This window comes from Balaenoptera acutorostrata, chromosome 9 (assembly GCF_949987535.1).
Source record: "Balaenoptera acutorostrata chromosome 9, mBalAcu1.1, whole genome shotgun sequence".
Lineage (NCBI taxonomy): Eukaryota > Metazoa > Chordata > Mammalia > Artiodactyla > Balaenopteridae > Balaenoptera > Balaenoptera acutorostrata.
In genome coordinates this window covers 5,098,547-5,110,214 of record NC_080072.1, presented here as the reverse complement: position 1 = coordinate 5,110,214, position 11,668 = coordinate 5,098,547, and the positions used below count along the sequence as shown (strand labels likewise).

General features: G+C 54.8%; 1 protein-coding gene across 3 annotated transcripts in view; it reads left to right on the top strand.

Annotated features, from left to right (window-relative positions):
• The first annotated feature begins 2,459 nt into the window (after positions 1–2,459).
• LRP5 (LDL receptor related protein 5) overlaps positions 2,460–11,668 on the top strand; it is a 108,952-nt gene continuing 99,743 nt past the window's right edge. For all 3 annotated transcript variants that reach the window (XM_057552977.1, XM_057552976.1, XM_057552978.1), the window contains exon 1: positions 2,460–2,654. In XM_057552977.1, the coding sequence (XP_057408960.1) occupies positions 2,573–2,654 (82 nt within the window). In that variant the 5' untranslated portion in view covers positions 2,460–2,572. The remainder of the gene's footprint in view (positions 2,655–11,668) is intronic.

Below are 11,668 nucleotides of genomic sequence, written 5' to 3'. Positions count from 1 at the left end.
CTTCCTAAAGCATCCTGAATCCAGTGCCTTCTTGCCATTCATGATCCCCGCACCGCTGCCCATCCAAGCTGCCATCTCTCCTGGGTGCTACCATGGTACCCACCTGCTGACCAGTCCCCAGCATCCTCTCTTCCCTCCTGACAGTCCTGTCCCCACTCAGAAGCCAGAGTGCTCCTTTCATAAATATAAATCGGGACTTTCCAGTTCATTCGGTCATTCAACAAGCACTTATTGAGTACCTACTATGTGCCAGGCCCTGGTATAGGCTTGGGGGACACACGTGCAACAAAACAAGTGAAAGTTTGTTCTTGTGGAAGGAAGAAAGATAGGTAAACACTAGTATGTCAGATGTTGGTCAGTGCAAAGGAGAAAAGTGAAGCAGAGAAATGGAGCCGGAAGTGCTGGCAAGGATGGGCAGTGGAGGGGGTGTGGTTTGCAATCTCCAAAGCGGGTCAGGGAAGGTCTGGCTGAGGAGCTGAAGACGTAATGGAGTAAACCATGTGGGTAACTGTGGTAAAAGAGTTCCAGCACAGAGACCAGCAAGTGCAAAGGCCCTGGGGCAGGAGTGCGTGCTGTGTGCATAAGGACCAGCAAGAAGGCCACTGTGGCCAGAGCCGGGTGAGGGAGAGGAAGAAGAGTGCATAAGGAGGTTGGGGAGACAAAGGGAGAGATGTAGCCAGATCAGGCCCTGTAGGTGCCATAACGCCTTTTGGGTTATATTCTAACTGGTATGGGAGCCATAGCAGGTTCTTGAGCAGAGTAGGGACGTGAGCTGACTTGTTTTGACAGACTCACTCTGGCTGCTGTGAGTTTAGGTTGAAGGGGGTCAAAGCTGGAAGTGGGAGACCCACTGGGGTGAGATGTGACCCAAACCGGGGTGGTGATATTGGAGGTATAAGAAGTGTGAAGAGTCTGCCACTATTTTGAAAGTAGAGCCAATGGGATGTGCAGCTGTGGTTGGGCATAGGGTGTGAGAAAGGAATCAGAAAGGATTTTGCTACATAAACCCCTAAATGGCTTCCCATTGACTTGGGATAAATTCTTGACTCCTTTTCCAGGTCTGATACGCACCAGCCCCAGCTGGCTTCTCCTACTGCTCTATCTGGCCGTGCCACTCCTTGGTGGTAGCTCACACGTCCCTACCCCCCTAAGTCAGAATTTCCCCAGACATTGCAGCCCAACACGCTTCATTTTTGGGGGCCTTCCTCGGTCTGTTAATGGTGTTTTGGTTTGTTTGTTTTGGTTTTAAATTTATCTATCTTCTTGTTTTTGTTTGTCTCTTTCCCTACAATATAAACCCTATGGGACAGAGACATTCTGCCTGACCACTTGCTTTGTAAAGTTGTCACAAACACGTGAAGAATGCCTACATCCATGTAGTACCGGCTTGTTCATGTGAGTTGCCTATAGTTGTCTCAGCACCTGCAAGGTAAGCATTGTTCTCACTGTTTTGTAAGGGAGGAAAGTCTGCCCAGAGAGGTTATATTTGGACCTACCCAAGGGCACACCTAGTTCTAGGAAGCCGCAGAACCAGAGTTTGAACTTGGGCCTATGGGTTCCAGAGCTTGTGCTGCCCCTTCCCAGGCCTTCCCGTGCCCTGAGGGTTCAGTGGCTGAGCTTGATGCTCAGGTGGGCACGGCGGGGGGCGGGGGGGGGGAATGGGTCGGGGGTGGCCGGACTCAGTGCCTGCTTGTTGAACGATCAAAGGTGAGGTCTGCCACCCTAGAGGCCGCCTACAAGCATATTTGGAAGAACAGCGTGTCTACCGGTCGGTCTTCGAGTACCATAATTAACGTCTAGGGTACACATTTAGTTTAAAAATAAAACCTCAACCCCCCACCCCGCCCCGCCCCACTTCCCAGCCCGTGCAGCCCCCACCTGACTCTCCATCACCCGCCTCTGTCCCTGCCCTGCACCGACTCGCGGTCGCCCTCCTGTGCCCTCCCCAGTGAGAACAGGTGTCGCGGGGCCGCCCCCGGCGGGACGCTGCCGGGGTGGCTGCGGTCGCGGGAAAGCGCGCGCACCTGGCTCGGGGCCCCTGGCTTCCAGCCCAGAAACTGCCTCACCGTGTGCTCTCGGGCAACCCCCTTCGCACGCCCCGCCCCCGTGCCTCAGTTTCCCCAACGGTCAAGCCCCGTCCCGGCAGCTCTACAGGTAACACACCTGCTTCCGGGACTTGATCAGCCCCCGAGCCCCGCGGGGTGCAAACCCGGCGCCCGACCCCGCGCCCCCGCGGAGCCCCGGCGGCCGGCCCCAGGGGGCCGGGGGCCCGGGCAGAGCCGCGGGGACCTCGCGCGGCGGCCGCCTCGCCGCGGGCCGGCTCCGGGGGGCGCCCGCTGGAGGGCGCGGCCGGCGCGTGGGGCGCGGGAGGGCGGCGGCGGCGGCGGCGGCGGCGGGGGGCGGAGACGCGGCGCGGCTTCCGCTCCCGCGCCTCCTGCCTCCTCCCCCGTCGTCCTGGTCCGCGGCGCCCGAGGGGGGAGGCGGCAGGCGCCCGGAGCCGCGCGAGGAGCCGCGGCCGCCGCGCCATGGAGCCCAAGTGAGCGCGGCGCGGGCCCGTCCGGCTCCGGACAACATGGAGGCGGCGCCGCCCCGGCCTCCGCCGCCGCCGCTGCTGCTGCTGCTCGCGCTCTGCTGCAGCCTGGCCCCCGCCGCGGGTAGGTGGGCGCGGGCCGGAGGGACAATGGCCCGGGCGCCCGGGCGGCTCGGCCGCCCCGCGGCCAAGTGCGTGGCGCCGCCTCGGAAGCGACTTTGGAAGTTGGGGGCGAGTTGGGGCGCGCGCCGCGGGTTCTCGCCGCCCCCCCGCCGCGCCCGCCGCCCGGGGGCTGCGCGCGGGCCCTTTGTCTCGCCCGCCCGAGCCCCTCCCGGGGAAGCCGGGTCCCGTCCCGCGTCCCGGGCCGGCGAGGAGGGCGCGCGGGCGGTGTCGACCCCGCCAGGTGCGGCGCGGGCGGGTCCTCACCTGCCCGGCCCCCGGGGCGCGCTCCGAAGTGCGCCCGCCCGAAGCCCGCCGGCCGAGGCCGTGCTGGGACCGGGGGGACCCCGGCCCGCGGGCAGACACGGAGCGGGGACTTTCGGCCCGGAGGCAGGCCTTGCCGCCCAGTGTCGGGAACTCCTTCCCGACCCTGTTTCCGATGGCCGCGCGGCCGGCCTGCGAGCTCCGGGAACTGATTTAAATTGCAGAGAAAGTTCTGAACCGGGCGCCGGGCGGCCTGGCCTGTGGCGCTACCCCTTTCATCTGCGTTGCTGTCGGTTTCCAAACGGACTGACACCTGCCAGGTGCCTGGACGACCCGTCTGGCCGCTGGGGCCCCAAACAGTGACACCCGGCCGGTGTCCACCCCGGGGGCCGGCTGCGTGGGGCCGCCTCGGGGTGACGTGGTCCCAGCGCGCGGCGTGGGGCCTCAGCTGGACACCCACCCTTTGAGAGATCGGGGACTGGAGACCTTTCTCTCCAACTTTTGGTGTGTCCCAAGGGGTGGAGTTGAGGTCAGGAGGACTCAGGAAACGAAGCGCCTTGTGAAAAGCTACACATGTTCTTTTAATTTGGAGATTGCCATGTGGTTTTTGAAGCAAGCCTCTCGCTACCTAAATCATTCTCTTCCGACGTGAGTGTTCTGTTTTTCTGGAGTGTGGCTGGCCAAGTGGACACGGCACTGCGAGTCCGGTGCTCTCCAGGCTGCTGTTCTGCCGGTGGCAGTCGCGGGTGGGTGGGGGGCGGCTCGGGTCCCTTTGTCTGGGCCTCTTTAAGACAAACAGCTGTCTCCCTGAATATTTCCAGTGTGGACACTGCAGGGAGGTGTCCTGGCCTAGCTCTGTGGTCACATTCCCAGCGCTGCGGCCCCTCCATTGAGGTTTGGGGGGCGGAGAGGGGGTAGTTTCCTCAAGTCCTCTTGCCTCCCAGCCCAAGCCCGGAGACTCTTGGCGGTTTCACCCCAAATTTGCCTGTCTCAGGAGCGTGTTTACATTCTTGGCCCTGTCTGATACTAGCAAAACAAGGTGACGACAAAACAATGACAGTATCTGGGTAGTTCAGGCCAACGCTTCTCCTTCTCTTTCCGGAAATGCCTGGATCACGGAGGCAAAAGGGTTTTTTTGGGGAAGATGTTTGTTTTAAAGGTGGGGTTTCTCAGCCGGCTGCGTTGCTTTTCACTGTGTTGCAGTTTTGGATTTCCTGGACCTTTGGGGTGATGTTGCTGGACTCGAGTGCCTGTCCTGCGGTTCGAGCCCCCAAGGAGAAGGAATCACATCTGTGGAGTTCAGTTGTGTAGGAGGCAAAAATAGACTCGATTATTTTAACATTAGAAAGCATGTCAACGCGAGGTTTTTAGAGCACCGGCTAATGTGGTAATCTGGTCCTAAAATGGGACGGAAAGGAGGGATCTTTCTGCAGAGCTCTTTTGACTGTTCTTGACATGTCATGTCCCTGATTTCTGTGTTAGATTTATGCCACAGTCCGGAGTGGAGCCAGTAAGTTGGTAGCCAATTATTTTCCCTGATTGCTTCCTGTTGCAATTTGAAGCGGTGAGCCCACGGAAATGCCTTTGTTCTAGTGGTCCCTGTGCTGGGAATGGCCTGCCCCAGCCCCACGGCCCAGGCCTCTCCCTTTTAGCCCCACAGAACTTGCTCCAGGACTGCCCCCTGGGTGGTTACTGCAGATGCTCACTGCCTGGCCCACGGGGAGGGCCCAGCAGGTGGGTATTGAGTTAACTAATCGCTGCGGAGAGTCCACTGAGAGTTCCCCTAAAGGACCCTCTGCTTCCCAAAGCAGGGCCCACGTGCCTTGAACCCTCCCGTTCAGTTCCAAGAATTTACCCAGTGCACCCACATGATCCAGCATTTGCTGTGGAGATCCCGTCGTATTTGGAACCCGTTTAATTTCAGCTGCACTGTGTCACCGCTCAGGCATTTAGCAGAATTTGCACACGGGATGGGGGTGTGTGCAGTTAGGTGAGGACTCAGCGTGGCTTCCTACCCTGCAGCTTGGGCTTGCCAGGGCTGAGGGCGGGGGCTTTGGGGTCAGACCACTTGGGTCTAGAGGCTCAGTACCTGTTTGACTTCGGACAACTTACTTAGCTTCTTTGTATTCTGTGTCCTCACCTGGTCCCCCCAACCCCCAGCCAGCATGGTCCGGAATGTTAAATGCTGCCTGGGAAACCCTTAGCACCATTCCTGGCCCGGGTGAGGGACCGGTGGTGGCAGAGCTGCAGTGCCTGTTGTGTAATGGGGTCCTTGATCTTTCTGCCTGGAAGGTCTAGAAGCTATTATCACACAGTCCGGATTTTTCTTCTGTGTGGGACCTTGGACCTCTAGCCCGCTGTCTGACTTGTTTATCGCTGCAACACTGGGTGAGGGTTCTTGTGGTGGTTAACAGTGTGGGCAGAGCCTTGCTTGTGGGGGGAGCTTGGGCAGCTGACTCCATCTTTGTGTACCTTAGTTTTCTCTTCTGTAAAATGGGTATAACGATACTTCCTCCCAATAGTTCAGTGAGTTGACGCGTGCCTGTATCATGTCTTATTATTGTTGCTGCTACTCTTGGTGCCTGGTGAAGCCCTGGGGAGAGAATGGGACAGAATGGCAGAGGAGGCCCGGGCCTTTGCTGTCGGGGTGTCCGGTTGACAGGAAGGCAAACAGAAGCTGACTGTGCAGCTCTGGGAGAGGTGGGCTCAGTCCCAGAGCCCTGTCCTCAGGAACCGGCGGGTCTCTGCTGAAAGAGGCTGGATCGCGCTGCAGAGTCTGGATATGGTCCAGAAAGCGATGGAAGCTTCCAGAGACTTTAGTTGGAGGAGGGGGATAGGAAACGCAGGGGAAAGGTGTTGAATTGATCTTTTTTTTTTTTTTTTTTTTACATTGAGGTGAAAATCACGTAACATAAAATAAACCATTTTAAAGTATACCATTCAGTGGCACTTAGTACATTCACAACGCTGTGCATGTACCCCTTCTATCAAGATACAAAATATTTCCATCACCCCAGAATAAAACCCTGTACCCATTAAACCATAACTTCAACAACTTCCCATCCGCCGACCCCATGAATTGGGGTCTCTATGGAATCGCGTGTTTTGGACACTTCGTATACAGGGAATCATAGGCTGTGCTGCCTTTTGCATCTGGCTTCTTTTTTAGTGGGATGCTTTCGAGGTGCGTCCACGCTGTAGCACGTGTCAGCGCTCCGCTCCTTTCATGGCTGAACAGCCTTCCGTCATGTGGAGAGAGCACGTTTGCTCATCTGTCCACCTGCTGATGGGTTGACCTTGCTTGAGTACTTCTCCCAGTGGGCACGGGCTGGGAGCCGGTTGTCCTTGAGGGGTTTGGACAGCGGAGGCTGTTTAAAGCTGGGCCGGGGACGTGAGCAAATTAGCTTCAGAGCCGGGAGAGCCGGGCCAGGGGACAAGCTAAGGGCCCAGGGCTGGCCTCTGGCAGGGGAGGGGTGCTGGGAGGTGGACTTAGTGCCATGTTCATTATTACAGAAGCCCTGGGAGGAACTGGACATCTGCGGTTTAGCAGGCCTCTGGGATGGTCACTTACCATGCTCTCAGAATGGGGAGGCTCTGACGGGAGCAGGGGGCCGCGTGCAGCCCCTTCCCCTGTGGGCCTGGGACACATTTGTGCAGGAAGCAGTGACCTCTCTGCTCTGCGGGCATCCTGGTGACAGTGTGGGTCCAAGCACTGCTGACAGCTGCGGGCGGCAGAGGCACAAAGAGCCGGCCCCCTGGGCCCACCCGCCGCTGCGGGCTGCTCTCTGCTTTCTCTTCAGCTCGGGAAGTGGTGGTCTGCTAGCTCTTGGCCTCAGTTTCCTCATCCACAAAATGGGGACGATGGCGTGTGCCTTGCAGGGTGCTGGCTGGGGTTCAGTGAGGAGGAAGCTGAGGCGGGCCATTGTGGGAAGGACCTGGTGGCAGGGGGAGTCGTGCCCTAGGCGGCCGTTTCCTTTTAAAAGAGTCCGAGGGTCAGAGTCCCAGACACCGTCTTCCAGTGGGGGGCTGGAAGGAGGGGAGAGGTGTTGTGGGCGTGTTGGCCTCAGGCTCCAGCAGTGGTGGCAGCTGCCTGGGGCTGGAACCTCAGGGTCTGATCGTATCTGTGCCCAGGGTCACATGTCCGCTGTCCTCTGTCCCCCTGCCTCAGGATCTCTCTTGCCCAGGACCCTGGGAAGTTGTCCTGGTGACGTCGCCTGTGAGCCCTTTTGCAGGGCTGGGAGATACTGTGCTTTCTGGGTATTTTCTTATTTACTTTCTTGGTTGGTATTTGATTCAATGTAGATTTTTTCGGTGCTTTCAGTTTGCCTGCATGTAGTTTTTCTAGTGGTTAAACTGAAGCCAGGAGGTGCCTCATCTGCCACCCCCGGGCCCCACTGCCCTTCCTCTGCTGGGCCTGGGCCGTGTGGCTTCCCCGAAGGCCCAGCGGCTCCACCCTTACCCCTCTGGGACCCTGCACGCTCAGGTCTGGAGTGTGGCCTCCTGAGGCTGTGGCAGCCCCCAGCTCTGCCATCCTGGCCTGCTTTTTTCCCACCCTTAAGTATACAATTTAAGGGCGGCATTAATTACAGTCACAATGTTGTGCGACTGTCACCACCACGTGTTTCCAAAAAAAGTTTTTATCACCCCAAACAGAAACCGTATCCATTAAGCAGTCACTCCCCATTTCTCACTCTACCCCCAGCCCCTGGTAACCTCTATTCTACTCTTCTGTGTCTGTGAATTTGTCTTTTCTAGGTATCTCATATTTGTGGAATCACATGATGTTTATCCTTTTGTGTGTGGCTTATTTTAATACTTTGTTTATCCATCCGCCTGTTGATGGACACTTGGGTTGTTTCCACCTTTGGCTGTTGTGAATAATGCCACTGTGAACACGGGTGTGCAAGAATCTGTATGAGTCCCTGCTTTCACTTTCGGGGGATATACCCAGAAAAGTGAAATCGCTGGATCATCTGGCCATTCTGTATTTAATTTTTGAGGAACGTGAAACTGTCTTCCAGAGCAGCGGCACCATTTTACATCCCCATCAGCGACACCCGAGGGTTCCAGTTTCTCCCCGTCCTGGGCAGCCCTGGCCACGTTCCCTCTGTTTGGCCCTCACCATCCTAGTAGGTGTGAAGTGTTACCACACGGTGGTTTTGACGGGCGGTTTCCTGGTGGCTTATGATGTTGAGCATCTTCACACGTGCTTGTTGGCCACTTTCTTTTACAAATATGTATATTTTAAAATGCAAGACCTGCATGAATACATATAAACAGCTTAAACACTTAACTGCATGGTACCTTTTTCTGGGAAGACCAGTGTCCTGGTCAGAGATGACCACACCTTCAACACATAGTTTAGTGTGTTATTTTTGTTTTGAACGTGTACTCATATTTTTTACATAGATCCTATCATTCTGTAGCCTCTCTTTTTCACTTGCTAATGTATCACAAACATTTTCTGTATCTTTATTTTTAGATTTTTGTTCCTTTTTAAAAACTAAGTAGTATTTTGTAGTACGGGCACACTGTATTTCATGGCTTTTACCCGGTTGTGGAGCACTTAAGTTTTTCCAGGCTTTATTGCTATTACAGGGCATGACACAGTGAATAACATTGCATATGCACCTGTGCATGTGCATACACAAGCATTTTTGTAGGATACCTTCCTTGTCAAAGAGTATGTCCATTTATACAATATTTTTTTAAATGAGTTAAGATCATGTGTTCTTTTATTTATTTATTTGTTTGTTTTTTGGCTGCGTTGGGTCTTCGTTGCTGCGTGTGGGCTTTCTCTAGTTGCGGCGAGTGGGGCCTACTCTTGGTTGTGGTGCGTGGGCTTCTCATTGCGGTGGCTTCTCTTGTTGCGGAGCACGGGCTCTAGGCGCATGGGCTTCAGTAATTGTGGCACGCGGGCTCTAGAGCGCAGGTTCAGTAGTTGTGGCGCATGGGCTTAGTTGCTCTGCGGCATGTGGGATCTTCCTGGACCAGGGCTCAAACCCGTGTCCCCTGCATTGGCAGGCGGATTCTTAACCACTGTGCCACCAGGGAAGTCCCATTTATACAATTTTAAAGATACTGACAAATTCCTCCAAAAAGGCTGCACCAATTTATACCCTACCAGGCATCTCTGAGGGTACATGCTTTTCCTTCTCCTTTCGGTGCTGGGAATCACCAGATTCTATTTTAAAAATCAATTTGGTTAAAAATTATAACACATTTTGGGTGCACTTCCCTTCATTACTGGCTTATGTGCAAATTGCCTACTCTTATCCTTGGCCCATTTTCCTGTTGAGTTACTTACCTTTTTCTTATTGATTTGTAGGAACTTTTTATTTGGTGTGGACGTTAATTCTTTATTATATTTGTTCCAGATTTTTCTTCTGATCTGTAGCTAGTCCTTCATCCTTGTTTTTGGTGGTTTATTATGGCAAAGATATTAGAAAGTTTCATGTAACAAAACTCAGTCTTTTCTCTTATGGGTTCTGGGTTCTATGCCTTGTTTCTCTACTCCGAGACTATAAATACATCTTCCTTTATTTTCTTCCAAGACTGTTATTATTTTGTTGTTTTATATTCAGACATTATTCTGGTTTTTGGTGGGGAGGGGGAATATGGTATGAGGTAGGGATCTGAACTGTCCCCCCAGTAAGTGGTTAGGGAGTTGATGGCGTGGCCTATCCTATCCTCATTCATTTAAAATGGCACTCTTTCACTTGCAGTGTCCGCAGGTGCTTGGCTCCTTATTCTGGAAACTTTTGTCCTGCTCTCTTGACCTGTGGCTGTCTTTCTGTGCCAGCCTGCTGCTGTTTTAATTTCCATAGCATCATAGTATATTTTGAGATCGACTGTGCAATTACCCCTCCATTGCTCTTTTCAAAAAATTGTGTTGACTCTTCTTGTGCATTTATTCTTTTGGGATAAACTTCAGAATCAGCCTATGAGGTTCTATCCTTTGATCCGGGGACAGAAAATGGTGACATTCAACAGGTGTCGGAGGGCTGGACTTTAGAAGTGGCCTCTGACCAAGCAGGCTGGTCTCTGGCTGTGGAAGGAAATCCACCTGTGGCCGCAACGGAGCTGGTCTTCACATTTTTGGTTCCTCTTAGCACGTGGCGTGCTTCAGAGGCAGTGTGTACGCTGGATTGCCTGGGATTCTCCTGCTGCCTGGCTCACGGCAGTGTCTGCTCAGGAAACAGGCTCTAGTGCAACTAATCCCAGCGCTCGCCCGGAGGCAAATATAATTACTGCGTGAATGATTGCTCCCCTCCCCTCGTTCATTCCAGAACAAAATGTGAGCAACCTTAATTTCTTCCCTGGGCTGTACCCTCTATTAACCCAGATGGGGAGGTGGTACCTGCCTAGGTAGGTCCCCAAAACTCTCAGGAAATTGCTCAATGGGCATTAAAGGCCACCTGAGTGCGTGGCCCCGGCCCGGACACTTGAGCCCCGGGGGCCTGGGTGCTTTCCAGAGTTGCCACGTGCGGACAGCTGCCACCTGGGACTCCGCCCTGGAAGGAGCAGGCGTTGTCCACGATGGGAGCTGAGGGGATGTCCTCCCCGCAAGCTGGTTGCAGGTCAAGGTGTGTTCTCTGGCTGGCCTTTGTGGGGGAGGCCATTTCTCTGAACTTTCCCCAGAGTGAGCTTGGTTCCCCAAAGGAGAGTGAATGCGGGGAACCGGGGTGCGACAGGAGCCCGTCTTGGCCCCGCTGGATTCCTCTTTACTCAGGCTGGAAGCGGGGAGCACTTTGATGACCGTCCTTCCTCTGCTGTCCAGATTCAGGCCTGTCTCCGTTCCCTCCCGCACCCAGACCCCTGGGCTCTGAGGCTTCCCCCCGGGGCCTCCACAGTACCCCATGGAGGACTAGATTCCAGGTAGAGGATTACATCAGCTTCTAGTTGGTCTCTGCTTTCTAGAACCTTCCCCTTGCCCGTTTAGCTTTCACTCTGGCCAGATTAATTTTTCGAAAACTAGTTTCATCATATCCTTCCCTTTCTAAGAAAAACTACACTGGTTTCGTGGTGTCCAGAGTTGGAACTTTTTGGCCCAGTATTCCATGCTGCCACTGAGGATGTGCCTCTGCTCTCCGGGGTGAGCGCTTTTCCAGGCAGATCCATCTCCTCGGAGTCCAGAACCTTTCATGGTCCACCCAGCCTGAGAGGGCCTGGGGGACAGATCACCTTCATCTTCGTCCTTCTGCCTCTGGCCTGGTGTCTGGTGTGCAGTGGACACTCAGCGTAGCTGCCCGGAGGATTCCCGAGGCCTTGTCTGTCCAGGGAGCGGATCTTTCCCATCCTCACTTCCTCTGGCCCCTAAATCTACAGCGTCGCGAGCTCCCGTGTGCATCCCAAACTCCAGCCTGGCTTTGTTTCCCAGATTGTGAAACAGCTGTCCTGCTACATGACAAGAGGCTTCTGGGGCCAAGTGTGGGACCCCCCCCCTCCCCCCTCTAGAGCCCATATTTCCGGGGTCTGGATTCTAAGATGGCCTGCAACAAATAAAGCTGGCCTTTATTTTACTTCGGGAAACCCAGTGCATCCTAAACGCACTGGACCGCGATGTCCTGGGTCCACGTAATACCTCCCCACCTTCCACAGCCCGGACTGAGATGTCACAGTGGGGCCTGGCGCCTGCATCCTTCACCCGTCATTTTTATCATCTTTCAAAAAACTGTAGAATGTCTTCAGTCAGGCAAAAAAAAGTAGAAATAG